The sequence below is a fragment of the Lepidothrix coronata genome, unplaced genomic scaffold, assembly GCF_001604755.1.
Source record: "Lepidothrix coronata isolate B3197 unplaced genomic scaffold, Lepidothrix_coronata-1.0 Scaffold8, whole genome shotgun sequence".
NCBI classification, from domain to species: domain Eukaryota; kingdom Metazoa; phylum Chordata; class Aves; order Passeriformes; family Pipridae; genus Lepidothrix; species Lepidothrix coronata.
Window position 1 is genome coordinate 4,454,724 of NW_016690188.1, and position 17,882 is coordinate 4,472,605.

At 42.2% G+C, this 17,882-nt stretch overlaps 1 protein-coding gene across 2 annotated transcripts in view; it reads left to right on the forward strand.

Annotated features, from left to right (window-relative positions):
• COL17A1 (collagen type XVII alpha 1 chain) overlaps positions 1-17,882 on the forward strand; it is a 62,851-nt gene that overhangs the window by 8,948 nt on the left and 36,021 nt on the right. For both annotated transcript variants that reach the window (XM_017840288.1, XM_017840296.1), the window contains exon 2: positions 17,642-17,707. In XM_017840288.1, coding sequence (XP_017695777.1) covers positions 17,653-17,707 — 55 coding nt within the window. In that variant the 5' untranslated portion in view covers positions 17,642-17,652. The remainder of the gene's footprint in view (positions 1-17,641; positions 17,708-17,882) is intronic.

The following is a 17,882-nucleotide window of genomic DNA, read 5'->3' on the forward strand; positions in this document are numbered from 1 at the left end:
CTCTAAGTTAAACACTGTCTCCTGGACAGGTAGATAAGGTTCACAACAGTTTGGCACTGTTGGCAAAATATAGTAGTTTTTACCTGCAGTTACAAGGTTAAAGGCATTTGCAAAACTGCCAGATTTATTATCAAAACAGTAATTAACTGAAGTGTCATGCAATTAAACTAGACCAGCATGTGTTTGACAGCCTTGGGCAGCTCTAGGAATGTAGTCCCTGGCTCAGTGCAGCACTTAAAAATGTATGTAGCTTTAAGCATGTAGGTACTCCCTGTGAAGGCTAGAGGTAGATCCCAGCAATCAGAGAAACTCAGTGTCTGAGGAAAGCTGCAGGAACAAGAAAAGCTTAGTCTGGTGTTGGAAACCCTAATGGTGTATGTGACAGCATTCAAATACATAAAAGGTGATGGCAAGAAAGGAGATAAGTTACACTGAGAGTGGGAGAGGGAAAGTGATTGTCAGCTGAAGCAGGAATTACTTGTTTGGAACTTCAAGACATTTTCTAACAGCAAGTATGGTGAGAAAATGTAGACCAGACCACCTCGAGAGGCTCTGAATCCTCATGGGAAAGTTTTAAAAGTCTTCTAAAGAAAATTCTATGAAGAATATTTAAGATGAAGCTGGACTTCAAACAGAAAGATGGACAAGACACCTAATTGAAGGCCTTTCCAGCCTTATTTTCTACAGTTGTATAATGTTATGTGCTTAAAATTACACACGTGCACCAAAATAAATGTGTAAGACTCTTCTTTGTAGGCTTCAGCAAATGTTATTCTGACAGTGGGAACAGTGGATCAGTGCTCTTATTGGGCCTCATCTTTCAAAAACAATGGGTTCAGTGAACTCAGTGTATCAAACTCCAAAAAATACACACACTTGTTTGTGACAGTTCATCACTTCAGATCACCACTTAGACTGTGCTTTATCCATTATTTTTATCTTGTCATTGTGCCTAATAGAACGATTTTTAGTACAGATTTTTAATATCTGTGGAAGGAGGTGTAAATATTTTGTTCTAAATTCTTTAATTTATGCTGGAAACTAAAAACACCTTTAGGTGTTGTGTTTACAAAGCCTTCAGCCAACAACTTTATTCATGGATGTTATTAAAGTAGAATCCAAAGAGCAGTTCCTTTGCAGGCACTGGATAAGAAAGGCAGCCACCATACCATATATCTGGCAACCCTATGATAACAATAAATATACCCCAAAGGATCCATGCCAAGAGGAACATCTGAAATACATAAGATATGGAGTGATGATGAGCCCAGAGTGCCTTGATTTTAATAAGAGAAAGCTGTGTGTTATCACAGGTCTCACAAGATGAACTTCCGATGGAAGCAAATTAATGAGCATCTGAATGGCTGTGAAATTAAAAGTTTGAGTAACAACTAAATTTCCAGCCAGTCATCTTGCTGAGAAGAAGTGACACACAACAGACCTGGCTTTTGGAAAAAGCAGTGCTTTTGTGCTTTAGATAAGAAACAGGATTTTTCAAGCAGAGGCATGAAAATAGAGATGGGCACAGTCAGAAGATTCAGAGCCAAGTCAGAAAACCTGCCAGAAACTGGAAGCAGAGGGAACTTAAATAGTTTGGATCCAAGTTTTGAGTGTTCACTTGCAAATGTTTTCCTCAGAACTATTTAAAAAATAATCTGCTCATCTGAAGTCAGTGATCAACCCCTGAAAAGAAAAGCTTCCTTTTTCTGCCTTACCAGCTGAGCAGCTGGAGCACAGTGTACGTGCCATCATGCCACCTTTTCTCCCTTTACTTTTGATTTTAAATACCTCCTTGGCACTGGAGAAAAGTGGGTTTGTAAAATGAGATCCTCTTGCAGGCAGCATTGTGTGAAGGAGGGATAGAATCACTGATGGCAGTTACTGGGGAGAGCAAGGAGCAAAAGAGTCACTTGGACCCTGGGAGCCAGATTATGTAGAGGCTTTCACAGTAAAGCTAGTTACTGCTCATTATCTCTCTGAATATTCCTTGTTTATTTTGTCGGTTTGCTCATTACAACTGAAATTGTAATACTCACCTTTTGCAAAAATGGTGAGCTACTCCAGGAAAATCCCTGTTGTGCAGGGAGACTACAAGAAAGCCGAAGAGGACTTTTTGGCAAGTGCATGTATTGACAGGACAAAGGGGAATGGCTTCAAACTGAAAGAGAGAAGGTTTAGATCAGATGTTAAGAAGAAATTCTTTACTGCAAGGGTGGTGAGGCACTGGCACAGGTTGCTCACAGAAGTTGTGGATGCCTCATCCCTGGAAGTGTTCAAGGCCAGGTTGGACAGGGCCCTGAGTAACCTGGTCTAGTGGAAGGTGTCCCTGCCCATGGTAGGGGGTGGAACTAGATGGTCTTTAAGGTCCCTTCCAACGCAAACCATTCTCTGATTCTATGATTCTACCTCTGTGTTCTTACAAAGCAGAAATAAATAATATGAATGGGGCACTGCTCTGTTCTGTTCTCTTCTGGGTCACAGATCTTCTCTTGGTTTATCCTTCAACACAGTTTTTGGTTGGAATTAGCATATCATTTGTGGATTGTATGGCGAAGGTGTGTCTGGCTAGATATTTGCTTGCAGAAGCATGATCTCTAATGAAAAGTGAGAAACGTGGAGAGGTGTGAGGAGCATAAACAAAATAACCATGAATGGTGCTGAAAACTGCTTTAAACCCACATGAGAAGAAAGATGCAAGCTAAAAGAAGTTCTAGATTAAAGAACAGTGAGAGATCATTAAAAAAAGATTGAAAAACACTTGTTAATGAGCTGTGAGCCATGGCTTTTTATTCTATAATATTGCTCAAATATTTACTCTTATTCTAACTATTGATAAATGGTGTGTCTCTAACTACTCTGTAACTCCAGCCAGTTTCCAGCTCTTACATATGTCTGTTCATAACTGACTCAAAGTCAAGGCAAAAAAAAGAAAGTGTGAGGTCTGGTTTATTTTAACCCTTGTATCTGTTTTTTTTATGGATGGTTTCTGAAGAGAATTGTTGCATCTGTGTTGTGACTGTTCCCTGTGGATCTGGTCTGTTGTTCTGTATCTGTGTGAACATTTGTATGGTCAGGAATTCTATGCTGGGGTGTCAGATGTATATGTGAAACTTGATCATGATTACTGAAGTGCTGCATATCAAAATAGAAGGATGTTCACAAATGCTATAATTTTGGCACAACAAGGTACAGATGAAAGGCACCATGAAATAGATAAATAATTAGTATTTATAAAATATTTTTATATGGCTTAAAATTTTCATTATATGGATTAAAAACACATAGTTAGCAAGATTCCATACTGATGGTACATAAGTGATTTGGCACCAGTGACCAAATCCATCACAGCTTTGTTTAGTGTCTTCCACTGTGAGCCTCACATTTCTCTGTTGAGGACAGAAGCCTTTGCAGATCTGTGGATCAAAGCTTTTGTGGATCCAGTAATGACATGGAGCGTTTGGATTGGATCACTTTAAAGAACTTTGGTCAGAGTTCTCTTTATATTCAAGGTGCAATAAAAATGAAGTACTTTTCTTACCCTCTCACATATTGTCTCTGCATCCTTGCCATGGGCCCAGTGTGCAGTATAGAAATAGCAGCCTTGGAGTTCACAGCTTCTTTGCTTACTGAAAATAGCATTAAAAAAACCCACGAAACTTCAGAACTGTTGTATCAGTCTTCTATTCTGGACTCAACTGTTTATTGATGCTATAAACTATTTCTTATTTGCAATAATCCAGTTCTTCATTTTCTCATTGTTTACTGGGCTGAAGAGATTGGGGGGGTGGGTTAGAAAAAAGGGGTACATAGCAGCCTATATATAAGTTGATACTGTAACCAGTGTAACAGCTGACATTTCTGATTAAATGAATATTACTTTTATCATGAATAAATGCTTATCAAAGCAGATGTTATGCACAACATATCACCTCAGTATAGACCTGATGGTGCACTTGCCTGCCTCAAGGGAGTGAATGTCCTTCCAGCAGAACTCAATAGGCATGGTGATCTATCTTTCTTGGAAAAAATAGTCAGGAAAGCTAAAAATCGTAGCACTTGTAAATTAAAGTTTCAGGTATTAAATCAAGGAGTAGAAACAATATACTCTAAGTTAAATGAGCAGTTCCATCGTGTAAATAAAGAGTAGCTGAAGGCACAGTTGAAGTGAATAGACAGGGAAAGGTATTAAATTTGAAAAACTCCCACAACTCTGCTTTAATGTAAATTGAAGTAACAGCTTCCCTCCTAGGACCACAGAACTTAGGAATTAATAAATGTCCATAGCTCCTTGCTAAAAAGAGAAGATGAGGAAAACTCGTGTAAGGAGTAGAAAGAGGACAGTTAATACCTCTGTCTTGAGGAGGATACCTAGCAGTTCTTGAAGAGGGGAAGAGAGAAAAAAAAGTGTTGAAGACATAATTTTGGTAATGTGGGAGAATGTTTCTAAAGAAGAGACAACTGAAGAAGTGAGAGCTACTATGTAATGAGATTGAATCATCCTTTAATTCAGTGATTTTTGCAGTGTGAGAGAAGGGTTTCTGAGGCAGCCTCCAACCTCAGTACTGAGAACATGAAGGAAGCTTCCAGCTGCCACGTGAGATGTGTTCTGGAGAGCGATTTTACCAGAGTGTCATGTCNTTGTGCTTGCAGTCCTGCAGGAGATCAGCAGTCTTCTAGTCATGTGTATCGGATAATAATATTTTATGCCTGTGGAATGTATCCTCTAATAAAGGAGTGCCATTTAAATTGGGGCTTTGCAAGCCTGCACACGGCAGGTTGAGCCTGTGTGCCCCAGGAAAAGCAGGTGCAGCATGACAGCAGCCAAGAAGGATTCAAGCCTTTCTGAGGACCAGTTCAGCAAATAAATAACACTAGAAATAGGAATAAAAACTGTTTCACACGCCTTCTTGCCACGAGCAGTGATAGCAACTGGTATGTCACCTTCAGAACCAAAATAAAATCCAGATTGCTCCTTTGTTGTGCGTTGTTAATCCAGATCTAAACAAATGCATCAGAAACATGCACAATCTGAATTTATACTATTGGAAACCAGTCTCTTGATTTAAAACTGTTTTGCAATACTCAGATAAGCATATGTTTGGAGACTGATTTATGGCTGTGAAGCACCCAGGAGAACGAAAACATGGTGTGAGCTGAAATGCCCATCCCTAATTATACCACCAATCCAATCTGTGCTGTGATAAATGCCAATCCATGACAAATCCGTAGTGATCAGTGGCAATAAACAGGACTCACAGCAGAGCATGTTCCCTTAGAGGGAACACCTTAGTAGCCCAGCAGGGACTTTTCATTCTGTTGTTTACTTTGGCAGTGAAAAGTGAGCAACCGCCCTGAAATGCGTGAGAGCCTAATAACAGGAAGTACCTTCCTAGCAAAGAAAAAGGATCATCTCTGGACAGAAATCTTGTAAAACTCTGCAGTCTTCCATTCAAAGTCTGACTCAGGAAATTTGCTGAGTGGCCTCAGTCTTCATTATTCATGATCCTGGGGGATAGTCAGAACTTCCCAGGATATGCAGAGCAGAGCTGTTCTAACATGTTTGTACAAACCCACTTTTTTCCCCCTCAGAAACTGTGCTACCTAAGCTCGATAATTTCTTCAGAAATCTTATTATTTTAAAGGAAACATTTTCATAAGGCCCCTTCAGCACTAGACAGACTGTCTAATCACAGGGTTGGATTGACATGGACTTCAGACTAGAGGGTGACTTTTACCCCATCAGTATTAATGTAGTGCCAGACAGTATCTGCTACATCATTTGGTCTCAGGGAAGTTCAAATATGAAGACAGAAACTCAGAGAGGTGAGTTACTGTTCTTGAATCTTAGGTATGTAAACCTGGCAGAATTGAGTGAAAAATCAAGCCTCATGATTGTATATGAAATATGTGTTTTAAAAATGTTTTTCTTTGCCTGCCTGCTAAAGGAGTGGAAATATAGTTTTGTGCTTTCACACACACACACCCACACCCTTTACCATAAGGAATGATCCCAGAAAAGTGTTGTGTGGAACTATGTCTGAGTGTTACCACCATTCATATCTGGAAAATCAACTCTATTATCATTTCTGGGTTTAGATTGTAGCAATCTCACTTAGGAGTGACTTTCTTCAAGTTCTGCCTAGAGCCAGACTACAGCTTGTAAACATTGCCATAGAGGGTTCAAAAATGTGATCTATTTAAGCAAACATTTTGGGAGAAACACATAGTTTTCTATGTTTAAATCTTAGTGGGAAACACACCACCCAGGCACTGCATACCCCTATTGTGTGCAAACATAAACACTGAAAAGCTCAAAAGCTTGATTCAGCTATTTTTATTTATTTTAAGTTTTTATGTTTCCCATGGTGGCAGACTGACATGACATATTGGTGGGCACAGGAAAGATCTGTGTTAATAAAGTAGGCTGAGTTTGAATTATCATTTACTCTCTATCCTGAACCCAAAATTGCTATGTACTTTCCATGTGCTAGGAAAGATCCCTGCAGAAGGGATCGACCATGGTATAGCTGATGTATGTATATATATGTGTGTCTGTATATGTGTATATATATATATACACATACCAAACATGGCATACTTTTAGTGCATGTTCCATGCTTCTGACATCTCTTCACTGATCAGATACAATAGCTGTCAGCTCTTTTCAACTTGCAGACTTCTGAAGATTTTTAGAGGCGGGGAAAATCCCTCCATTGTAGATGAAAATCATTTGGCAATATACTTCTTTTACTTACCACAAGTTCCTCAGAAAATCTGAGGCTGAAAACAGTGGCTGAAATGTACTTCATCCCCAATGGGCCTCGTATGGTTGAGTTACAAACCAGAGAAATTAACACTGAATACATATTTAAGATCTCCTTATCCCTCAATTCTTTTTCCTTGGGTGATAATTTCCTTCCACACTAAATCAGAATCCCTGAAAATTGAAGCATGTTCTCTTATGACCTGCAGAGCTTGATAAATTTGTTAGAAGATGTGCTCATTGTACTTGCCTCTGGTGCTGGGGATCCCCTGCCCAGAACTGGAGCCCTGCTGTCTGAGAAGCTGCATGTGCCACTCCACACTCTCAGGCTCGCACACTCCTTTCCTTTTGCACCTGGACGGGCCATAGAGGGTCTGTGTAGAGTGCAAGCACCACATCAAGAGTACTCAGTATAAACCTGCCACATCCACGAAGTCATTGACTTTTGCTCCACGCACTCAGTTTTGTCTTGGTTCAGGAAACTGGTAGTCTGAGTTCATTGTATCGATGTAGCATTTAGGACAAGCCAAGTTCTGGAGAAAATGCACTGCAAAATCCCTTGCATACATTGGTTAGAAAACCTAAGGATGGCTACTAAACCTTTTGGGATATATGAAAACTGGTGACACCTGCTTGTATTTAACTGTGCATGCTGTATCAAACTGGACTGCTTGAGCAAAGGGTGTTGGGCTCTTCTTGTGCTCTGAGCCTGCCCCCAAGCTGCACTGGAGCTCAGGCTAATGCTCTCTCTTAGCTCAGTCTTGTGTGTAAACAGTGTGGATCATGAAGGAATCTATTTTGGAAGCAAATTGAGATCCTGACTAAGATAAGGCTAGTGAGGTTGAGGATGGGGTACAGATGTACCACAAACAGTATAGACTTGGTTGCAGTTCAGCTTGGTTGCAGCAACAGGTCTGGTGCTTTCTTTTCTTATTCCCCAGCAGTGATCCCCAGTGCTTGGCCAGGTTCCTTGGACTGGGTATGAGCTGCGGGCTTTATGCACAATTTTGTGTTTATTTTCATTCCGAGTGCCCAGGCACTTATAGAAGATGTTCTTGTTCTATGCACAAACTCACCTAAGTGACACAGCAGCGTCAGTGGCACTTCTGTTCCTAAAGGTTCCTGAAAATCCTCTCTGGATTGTGAAATAATCCTTGATCCAAAAATGACCCTTTGAAACTTAGCAGGGAAAAGGATTTGCAGGGCAGGAACGTGTAGGGATGGAAAAGGGAAGAGCAAGAGAAAACTGCTCTCAGGGACCCTTCAGGCACCCTCCCCTGCATTTCCCATCCTGCTAATGAGAATCCCTCTCTGTATAGGAGGTGAGTTGCTGTAAGCTGTAGTCAAGCCCAGCAGAGATTTTTCATCAGGATTTTTTTGCCAGTATGTGTTTTGAATTTTCTGTCAAGATTGCAGGCAGAAATCAGGCTTATTTGCCAACACCCGTCATTTTCTGAGGCAGATCTCCAAGATAAGTATTGTCTCCAGCTTTTGTCCTGTATGCAGTGTTGCACTGCAATTCTGCCTGTGTTTCTTTTTATAATGGTCCTGGTGAGCTAGTCACAAATTATATCTTTTCTTTAGGGCTGCCAGAAAGGCGTTGTTCTTTTTTTTTCACATTACCATTTTTTTGTAAACAGCTTGCTGTGACTTCTCTCCACTGTGTATATTGGCAGCACCACAGCCAGGTCATCTGGCACTGGTTGTGTCCCTTTGCTGCCTGCGTGCCTGAAACTTTTGATGTGTGAGATTAGCATGCATAGTTTTTGTCTAAAAGCCACTGGTGCTAAAACTGTTTTAAGGGGTCACGAGTGAGCTTGCAAACAGGTGGTAGTTTTCTAAAAGCCAGGGTATAGGAAATTATTTGATCCTATGAATCAAACTTGCATTCTGTGATGAGTAAAATACTCAAGGACTGGTTCTCTTTGACGAAGCAGACTGGGCAGTGGGCTGATTGTCAATAACTATCAGCATCAAACAAGAGACTCAGTCCAGCTCATAGCTGTGCTGCTGTATGCAGCATGTGTTGCAGGCAACTCTTACCTAGAGGACAAAGTGAAAGGGATTATTCATCATGCCAGCACTGGGAAGGAGAGGAGTCTTACGGATGAAAATTACTTGGTTTAAACTCACAGCAAAGCTCCTCAGAGTGGCAGTGATCAGGATCATCTGCTTCACAGCCCTGTTCCCTGGCAGATGCTGTGGTGTGCTGGACAGCTGGAGTAGCTCCCTAATTTCTATGGGGACAGGGGCGTGGGGTGTGGAGAAAGGGAGAGATGACAGCAGGTCACCTTTGCACACAGGTCTGTTAACATCCCAGCCCTGATGCCGTTAGAGGTGATAACTTCTGGCTGTGCCAGCCATCTCCTGCTGTACAGCCTGACGTGTACCGAGATGTAAAATGTGCCCAAGCACCAATGCACATAAAAACCTGTGTGGAAGACCAGATCTTTAAGAGGTCACTGGTGTGTTTTGTTTGTCTGTCACCAAAATTACATGATCAGGAGCAGTCCCAGACGCAGAAGACAGTGCACTTGTCCATACCCAGTCTTTGGACTGAGCTGCTTGCTACTGCTAATAGTAACTATTAGGCAGTTGTATTGCAGAGCACCAGGGCCTGAGTGTCTGTCTATACGGACTTGTTTCTGAGCAGAGGTAGACAGCTGTCTGCAGCTGCTGAAAAGACCCTCCTGTCTACATGGTAACAGTAAAAGCAGCAAACCCAAGTCTTCAGCCACCGCCTCCCAGTTGGCTGTCCCCTACCAGAACAGCCCAGCCCGTCCTCTCTGGGCTACTACAATTCAGTTTGTCCTGCACTGTTAAGGGTCTCTGTTTTATAATACTCCACATACAGATATAGGTTTATTATAATTATTGCTATTTCTTATTTGTACTGTGCTTAATATTATAAACTGTGTGGAATGTTATATAAAGCCAGAAGGAGAGAGGAAAGGCAGTACTTAGCTGTACAATCTGTGTATTAGTGGGTAGAGACAGCCAAGACCTCTTGATCACTGAAGTCTCTTGGGACCTGGGAGATTGAGTTAGCAATGTTTTTTTTCATCCTGGCGTTACTCACCCCCCTGCAGCCCAAAAGCAATGATCAGTCCCCCACAAGGCTTTTATTCATGCCCGAGGTTACTCACAGTGTTTCCCAAGTGATGTACAATTTGTGGACTTGGGGCACTGAGTCAAGGAGGTGACTCAAGAGGCTCTGGTTGGTTCAGTGGCTGCCTGGCTCAGTTGTGTAAAACCAAGGCATGGAGGGAATTGCAGTTGCTATACAGAAATAGGTGTGGTTTCTCCTTCCCTGTGCGAACCATCCTTGTGTGGGCCTGCACTATTCCAATCAGCTCCTTGGCTGATTCACTAGTTGTGTAATTTATGTGTCAGTCACGACAGAATTATCAGACCAGTGTACACCTTATTCTGTGCTCCAGAGCTCCCTTTCAAGTTGAAGATGAGAAGTTATCATAAGTTGGCTGTTTCTAAACCATGAACACAACTTAAGCTCTTAGATAATGGACAGAACAAGCTGGTCTAACTTGGAGACCCTTTATCTTAGGGCTCCCCTTGCAGAGTAAGAAGTGATTCAGATGTGCTGTGGCACAGCCCCCCTCCAGGAGCAGTGAATGTGCAGGGTAGAGTTCTGCTTCAGTTTCTCAACTTTTTCAGAGCTAGCATCAGGTACTGTAAACTGTTGGAGCATCTTTCACCAGGAAGATGGTGCTGTCTTCAACTGTAATTTGATCTCTCTAGCTGCCAGACTGAGGCATCGAGGCTTCTTTGTGTGCTGGGAGCAGGGAAAGCAGCAAACTGCATCTGGTAAAACATTCCCAGGTACATCCAGCAGCAGTGTGGCTCCACCTCTACGTACTTCACCTTCTACAAGCAAAATTGAGCAAAAGCAAAAATGGGGGATGGAACGATGGTGATTGTTACCTCCAAGAGAAGCTCAAGGTGCCTCCCCTGCTCTAATCACCAGTGCACACACCACTGTTATTGCAGAAGTGGCAGCTGATGACCTGAAGTGAGGTCTGCTGCAGTTAATTGATTGTGCCAGCTGGACACCTGATTTGCAGTAACTGAGATAATCATTGACTTCAGTAACAGGTGAAGCAGCTCAGGACCTCTCCAAATTATGTCCTTGATGTTGACACTTGCCCCGTAGGAACCTGAGGGAACTAATAATGTTTCAGCAGGCAGCATCTTCAACTCCATCTTCTTAAAATGTGGAGTCAGTGTTTCTCAAGATGTGATTTATTTTCAGTTTCCTCTTAAGTCACCTCTATGTCATACTCCACCTCGACCTTCTTTTCCTTTCCAGTAAGAATCTGGCAAAATGACTCATGAAGAGATGCTCCATGAGCACTTTGTTCTCAATAAGCATCAAACCAGTATCTTTGTCCTGACAACATTGCAGGGATTAAAATACTGTAATTTCACATTTTATCAAAATTTTGATGGTTCTCTTTTGTTTATACATAGATAAAGAGAACTGGTAGACAAAGGTAAAGGAAGGAGGAAATTCCTCCAGTCCTGAGATCATTATCCGAAAATGTGAGGTCCCACCTCTTGCTCTAGTGAAGTCTGTGAGCCATTCCAGTAAGTCTCCCTCATACTGATGGGTCTTACAGAGCCCAGGGCATTCAGTGCTGCTGTTTCTTGAACACCTTCTGTCTGTGAGCAGTCAGGCTGTGTCTGAAGCACACACTGTGGATTGTGCTGGAAGCAGATGTCAGGTGAGTTGAACAAAGTGCAGTTGATAATAAGAGGGCAGTTTTTTATATGTCATGTTCAAAGAGCACAAAGTTCAAAAAGCTAGAGCCACTTTTATTCTTTTTGGTCAAGGCTTAAGCCAAGTGCCGTTTGGCTGAGCCCCAGGATGAGCTCTACACCTCTTAATGACTTAATTGCCACATGCAGCTTGTTTAGACAACTAAATTTCCCTTGATTAATGTTCTGAAGGCAGAGTAATGGATGCTTCCTCCATGCAGGCAGGAAATTATACTGCATAAATATCTGCCTGCTGAAGATAAATGTAATTACAAGTTCTGGGATTTAGGAGATGCATCGATGAATTCTGAAGAAGTCTTGATCCCCATCACAGGGAACACTGCCTTTGGAGTGGAGTGCAGTGCTGTAGAGCAGCCATGTCCCTGCACACCTTTGGAAATTTTCAGTATGGAACTTAAAAGAACAGAGTACTATCTTGACAGCACACAGCTGCAGCCCCTCAAAAGATCTGTGCAAAAATCCACATGAAGTGTTAAGTTCTTTCAGGGGAACAAATCTGTCAAAATCTGTGTAGGGTGATAAAAGCCAAGGTGGATTCTGATTCTTGTAAGGAAGCACGGGGCACCAAATGGCACTGTCATGTTTAGCAGGGGGAAAAACCTTTACACAAGGTATAGTTAAGCTTTAAAAATCTTTGCTGTAGGACACTGTACATACTAAAATGTACAGATTCAAAAACTAACTGGACATATTAATGGAAAATGTCTGTCAAAGAATTGACTGCAGTGCTGCTGCATTTGACTCTGTACACCAGGAAAATATCTATTTGTTGTGTTCACATGGTCTTCCCATGAGACATGGTTAGAAGACAGGGTATTGAGCTAGATGGAGTTTTGCTTTGACCCACCATGGCTGCTCTTCTGCTTCAGTTCCTATTCAGCGAGAAGTTTGCAGGTAGTATTCATGGAAGACATTTTGTTCCTTACTCAGTTTGGTGTATTTTTATTTATTAATGTTGCTGTCTTCTGAATAGAGCACAGATATCTGTGGGTTGGCAAGGCACTTAAGACCACTGACTTGAGTGTTTTTCAGCCAATTTGTAGTAGCTCATAGTTCAGCCCTGTGTATTTGCAAGCTTGCAAAATAATGCTTAGCTTGCAGCCAGCTTTTCAGTGGCACCAACAGGTGCTTGTAATTTCCTATAAGAAAATGCCAAAACAGATCTCAAATCATGTATCAGAAAGTACTGCCACAACTATTCATGTGCCCTAACTTAAGCCTTCACACCTCTGCCTGGGATCTAAATAGTTAATCTACCTGAGCAAATAGGTAGGAGCCTTTCTTATTTCAATAAAGTTTGATTCCTGGAGGCAGGAATCTTTTTTTCCAGTGAGTGTCAGATAATTGGAAGGGTAGGGTGAGGCAGGAAACCACGACACGCCTTTGTTGGGACTTGTTAAAGAGCACGGGAATAGAAGAGCAGAAGAAGAGTGAGAATAAACCAGGTTAAATAAAGAAGAGGCGAACATTTTTGGATGATCACTCAGATTCTGCACACCTTTGGGAGGACATGATATAAAGTGAACGTGGCAAATTTTTGGTAGAAAGGAAGCGGCTGAGGAGAAAAACAGATTTTCAGTTCAGTAACCAAAGCACTCCAGGTAAGTTACATTACTAATAAAAGCAGCAAAAAAGCAGAAAAAGGGCTCCTTTTTTTTCTGTCTTCCAGATTCCTTTAAGAACAAGGCAAAATAAAGGAGGTGTTACTTTTTTCTGTGGGGAATGCAATATAAAAATAAGATTGTGTAAGAGCTGGATCATTTTGGTTTTCTGTTTGTCACTCTTTTAAAGTGAGTATCCAGTGAAAGGATAGGAGATAAGAAATGTGAAGCCAACCTACGGGTACATTTTTAATGCATTTTGTGAAACTACTGTAAAATAGATACAGTTTAGCTGAATGTTCTCTGTTCCATAAGGATACCAGCAGGGTGAATACAGATCATCTGTTGGCTGTTTTTAAAACTGAGCAGATCTGGAATGTGCTGGAAGAGTAATGATTGTAAATTTGAGCTTCAGATGGTGGGTACAGGGTGTAATATTAAGTAAGTAAACTGCTTTTGAGTGAAGGTTTGTGTTGCCTTGGACAAACTTTGCTTTGTCTCAGACAGGGTTTATTTATCAGCAGTGAGTCATTTACTATGGACTTTGTGCCATATTTTTGTCATAGAAGATTATGAAGCACTGTGAGGTGGTTTTGTCAGAATTAAGTGAGATAAGTCTGATTTGAGAATCAGTTTGAATCCTTCCTACAGCAGGTCTAGCAATTTGAACATAGTGGCATAAAGTGAAAGACTTGTCTTCCTTTCCTGTCTTCAGACTGACTTGTAGAGTGACTTTGGGAAAGTTACTTGTCCTTCTGTGAGTAGCTGCCTCATTTGTGAAATGGTGACAGCAGCACTTTCCTGTTGTGTGAACACTTTTTTGATTAATACCGGGTTGTTTGTCTTCCTTTCTGTGCCAGAGGCAAGAAGTTGTGCAGGTCAGAATGGCCTTGCTTTGGCCCCCTTTCTCTTTGAGTAGCTCAATTAAGTAGGGACGGTGAGGACGCATTTTTGAAAAGAAGGCATCTGGCAGAGCAGAGTGATGTCTGGGCAGCACTTGTTGCTTGTGCTCTGGGATATGAGCACATATTGGTGTCAAAGAAGCCAGGAGAGGTTGCGGGCAGGGCAAAATTTGGTTCCTACAGCATGTTCAAGCTTTGGTTGGACATCTAACCAGCTTCCCTGGCATTAACATCATCCAGTAAGTCTACAAAATGAGCAGATTTTAGAAGCATGGTTTGGTTGATTCAGTTCTGTGTTGGTTTTAGTAAAATAACTTGAAAGGAACAGCTTTTAGAGCAGAATGAGAAAGTCAGATTCCTAGTCTGTGGGGTAAAAGAGAGATAAAGGGCTATTTTTTAAGCAGTTCTATTAGTTCCAGGATAGTGACACCTGAAAGGCTTGGTTAAGAGGAAGGGGCACCCTAAAAGACATTTGACATGATGAAAGACAGTCAGTGGCATCGTTTGGAGTTGTCTACTGAGTCTCAGAGTATTCATGATCAAAGGGTTCCACTGACATTAAATATTATTAATCTCAACACTTGCGGGTGCCTCTTTCTTAATGGAGTGTCTCACAGCTGGAGCCCTATTAAGGGCTCTCTGGAGAGAGGAGAGAGCTGAAAGGATGTGCTGTGAGTGCAACAGCATTCTGACATGAAAACTGGGAGGATGTTGTGGAGGGATAAAAGAATCTGAAACATGCCTACTTTTAATTTTCCACTAAAATACATCCTTGTGGCTATTCACCTACCCTTTGAAAAAATTTTATAATAAACTTTATTACCATTTCACCCAATACCTAAATTCTAAAATAATAAGAGGGGTTCAAATGTCCCATCTCAGCTGGCTCAGTGCCTTTGCCAGTGTGCTGCACTCAGGCAAGTGGCACAGGGGATGCAGGAGGCACCCTGCACTGTCAGGCTTTTGTGGAAAGCACATAGCTGAGCATGCCTTGCAATGCTGGGCAGCTGTTGCTGTCTTGCTTTCAGTGCTGTCCAGAGAGGAAGCAGTGTGCACAAGTGTGGCAGTGCCAGACCTCTCCTGCTTCCTAGTGCCAATAATGTCTGCAAATTCCCTGTTTCTGTGGGTGCCACAAGCACTCTACAACCACTGAGCTTGTGTTGAAGTGGCCATAGGGGTGCCGTGTCTTATGCTGCCTGGCTTGTTTGAGAGTGATCCCACTTCACAAGTTCTTGCTTGTTGCTCAGGGATGATTCCAGTTGGCTTCTCTGATTCAACAGCACTATTGCTTTCCACAGACATAGCCCACAGCTATGTCTTTGTGAATCCAGGTAGGAGCTGGTGAGATGAGTCAGTCCTGGCAGATAATGGAAATCCATCTCAGTCAGCCTGCTGGAGCCTGGGCTGGCTTTCGCATCCATGTGGCAAACACACATGCAACATGGATCAAAGTGTGCTGTGTGCTGGGGTCGGGCTGTGGCATGCATGGCTCAGCCATGCATGTGCTTTAACCTCTTGTAATTTTTTTTTAATTGCTATCACAGCAAGATAGTCCCCTCTCTCAAGAGAAGGCAATAATGCAGAAGATACATTCACTACATGGTGGTGCTGGCCTCTTCCAGCATCCATGACCAACAACACCTCCCAGTAGCAGAGAGGAAGTGGAGTTCTGGGGCTACAAAGCAGTAGAAAAGCATTTTCCAAACACAAAACTGTGTTCCTTGCCAAAAACACTGACAAAGCCAACAGTGCTGAAATCTAGATAAAAGCTTCCAGCATCTTTTTTTATGGAGAGGGCTTAAAAATGCTTCCGGTGTTGGTGTAGAAAGGAAGAGTAGCCAAGATATTGCCTTTCCTTGGAGGAACCCTTACCTTGCAGGAAACTGTCATCCTGCTGGAGGAGAAACTCTCCTAGTGCATATAGTTGCAGTCTTCCATATGTTTTGGAATCAACACCCTGGATCATCCCCTGGAAGTCCACAGTGTTAGCAAGCACTGTGAGGATTGAGCAGCATCCCGCTGCCGCCGAGGTTGTGTAAGGACTTGGATGTGTCCTCAGGAACCCCATTTATAGGGCTGTTTAGACAAGCTCAGGGTCAGCAGTGCAGAGTGAGGGCTGTGGGCACTGTGTTCTTCTCTGCAAAGTTCAGCTGCGTTTGTCATAGGAGGCTAAACTGGCTTGGCTGGCAGTGTGCTTTCTACACTCAAACTGTTCCCACAGCTCAAACTGCTATTCCCACAACTCTGGGAATAGCAGTTGTTGGCAAAGACAAAATCAAATCCGAACATCAGATATTCCTGCAGATTCTCTGCTGCATCCTGCCCTGTTTCATTATTTATACCTGAGCAGTACAAGCGTAACATCAGGGGGGGCTACACTTTCCAGAAGAGGATCAAACTCAAATGGTAGCTGTACTGGGGGCCACAGTCTTGGGTTCTGCCTCAAGATGAGCTTTAAAACTTGGAAGGAATTTCACCCAAAGCTTTTTTTTTTAGACTCAGCTTTTTAAGTGTGTAGGTTTTGCTACAGCTGGACCTTTAAAGGGGAGACTTCCAATGTAGTGAAGGGTTTTACCCTATTGCAAGCTTGTGTGTAAATTAAAATCTCTTCTCATGGTTTGTGGCTGCACAAGATGAAATGTTATCTTAGAGAGACTAGGAGTGAGCAATTGTGTGGTTCCTTCTGACAGAAGTGTTTTCTCTTCTAGATGATGTTTCTTTTCCACAATCACGTTTTCTTGTGGTATTTCTGCCTTAGCAGACAGTCATACCTCTATTAGAGATTATAATTTTGACTAGAAAGAGGTCCAAGTCATGAAAAAGAGTGTACACAGCATTCACAGCATTGATTCCAACACTTTGTAGACTGACCTGAGCTGGCATTAAATTAGATCAGATCCCAAAGCCACAGACAGGGTCCTCAAACTGTCGCTGCTCTGCCTGTAAAGCAAGATAAAGCACTTCCTACCCAAGTTCCTTGCTGCCAAAAATAGCTAGTTTAAAGGTACATCCAATCAGTGCTGTGGCTTTAGGATCAAAGTACCATGAGAATGCAGTATTACTGTTGAAAGATCAACAGTACTCTGCCTATGTTTTTCTGACAGTACTGGCAGAGTGTAGGTAACTTAGTCCTGAAACTGCCTGCACAGCTAATCCTGTACTATTGAGTCCTACTCTGAGCAGATGTGTGGGAGTAGTGTTTGGATCCTGTGGTTTTCATCAAACCCTTATAGGGGCACAGCTGGAGATCACAATGTAGTGCCACGAAGTCTGGATATAAATCCAGGTCTAAACTCAATCACTGAGTGGATTTGCTTCAATTGCCCCTGTCTCACCTGGCAATTGTAAAGCCTGTTGGCTTTACAATCCCTGCTGGTGTTTCAGTATCCAGTGTTGTAGGTGCCAGTCTATTAGTAATAATCATATGACTCTGGAAGGGCCCTGTGAACTCCCTGGCACAGATGTCTTCCAAGCAGTCTAGTCTCCAGCTGAAGGAAGCAAGTGGGACTTCTGGGGAGCTGTTGTCATTTCCTGCTATTCATGGAGCTTTGAGTGCAGTCTCTGTGTTTTCCTTGCAGGTGGCAATGATATGGATTCTGTAACAAAGAAAACAAGGCAAGATGGATCAGAAGTTACTGAAAGACGTAAGGAGGAGATTTTTTATTTTTATATCACACCCCAGAAAACCCAGAAGTGGATGGTCAGTTTTGTAAGGGGTTGAATGCTGATGAGAGGACTAGAACTAAATTCTGCTTCTGACTCTGGTCTCTCTGCTGAAGTCAGAATAAGGAATAGAATGGGCCAAGATCAGACATTTGG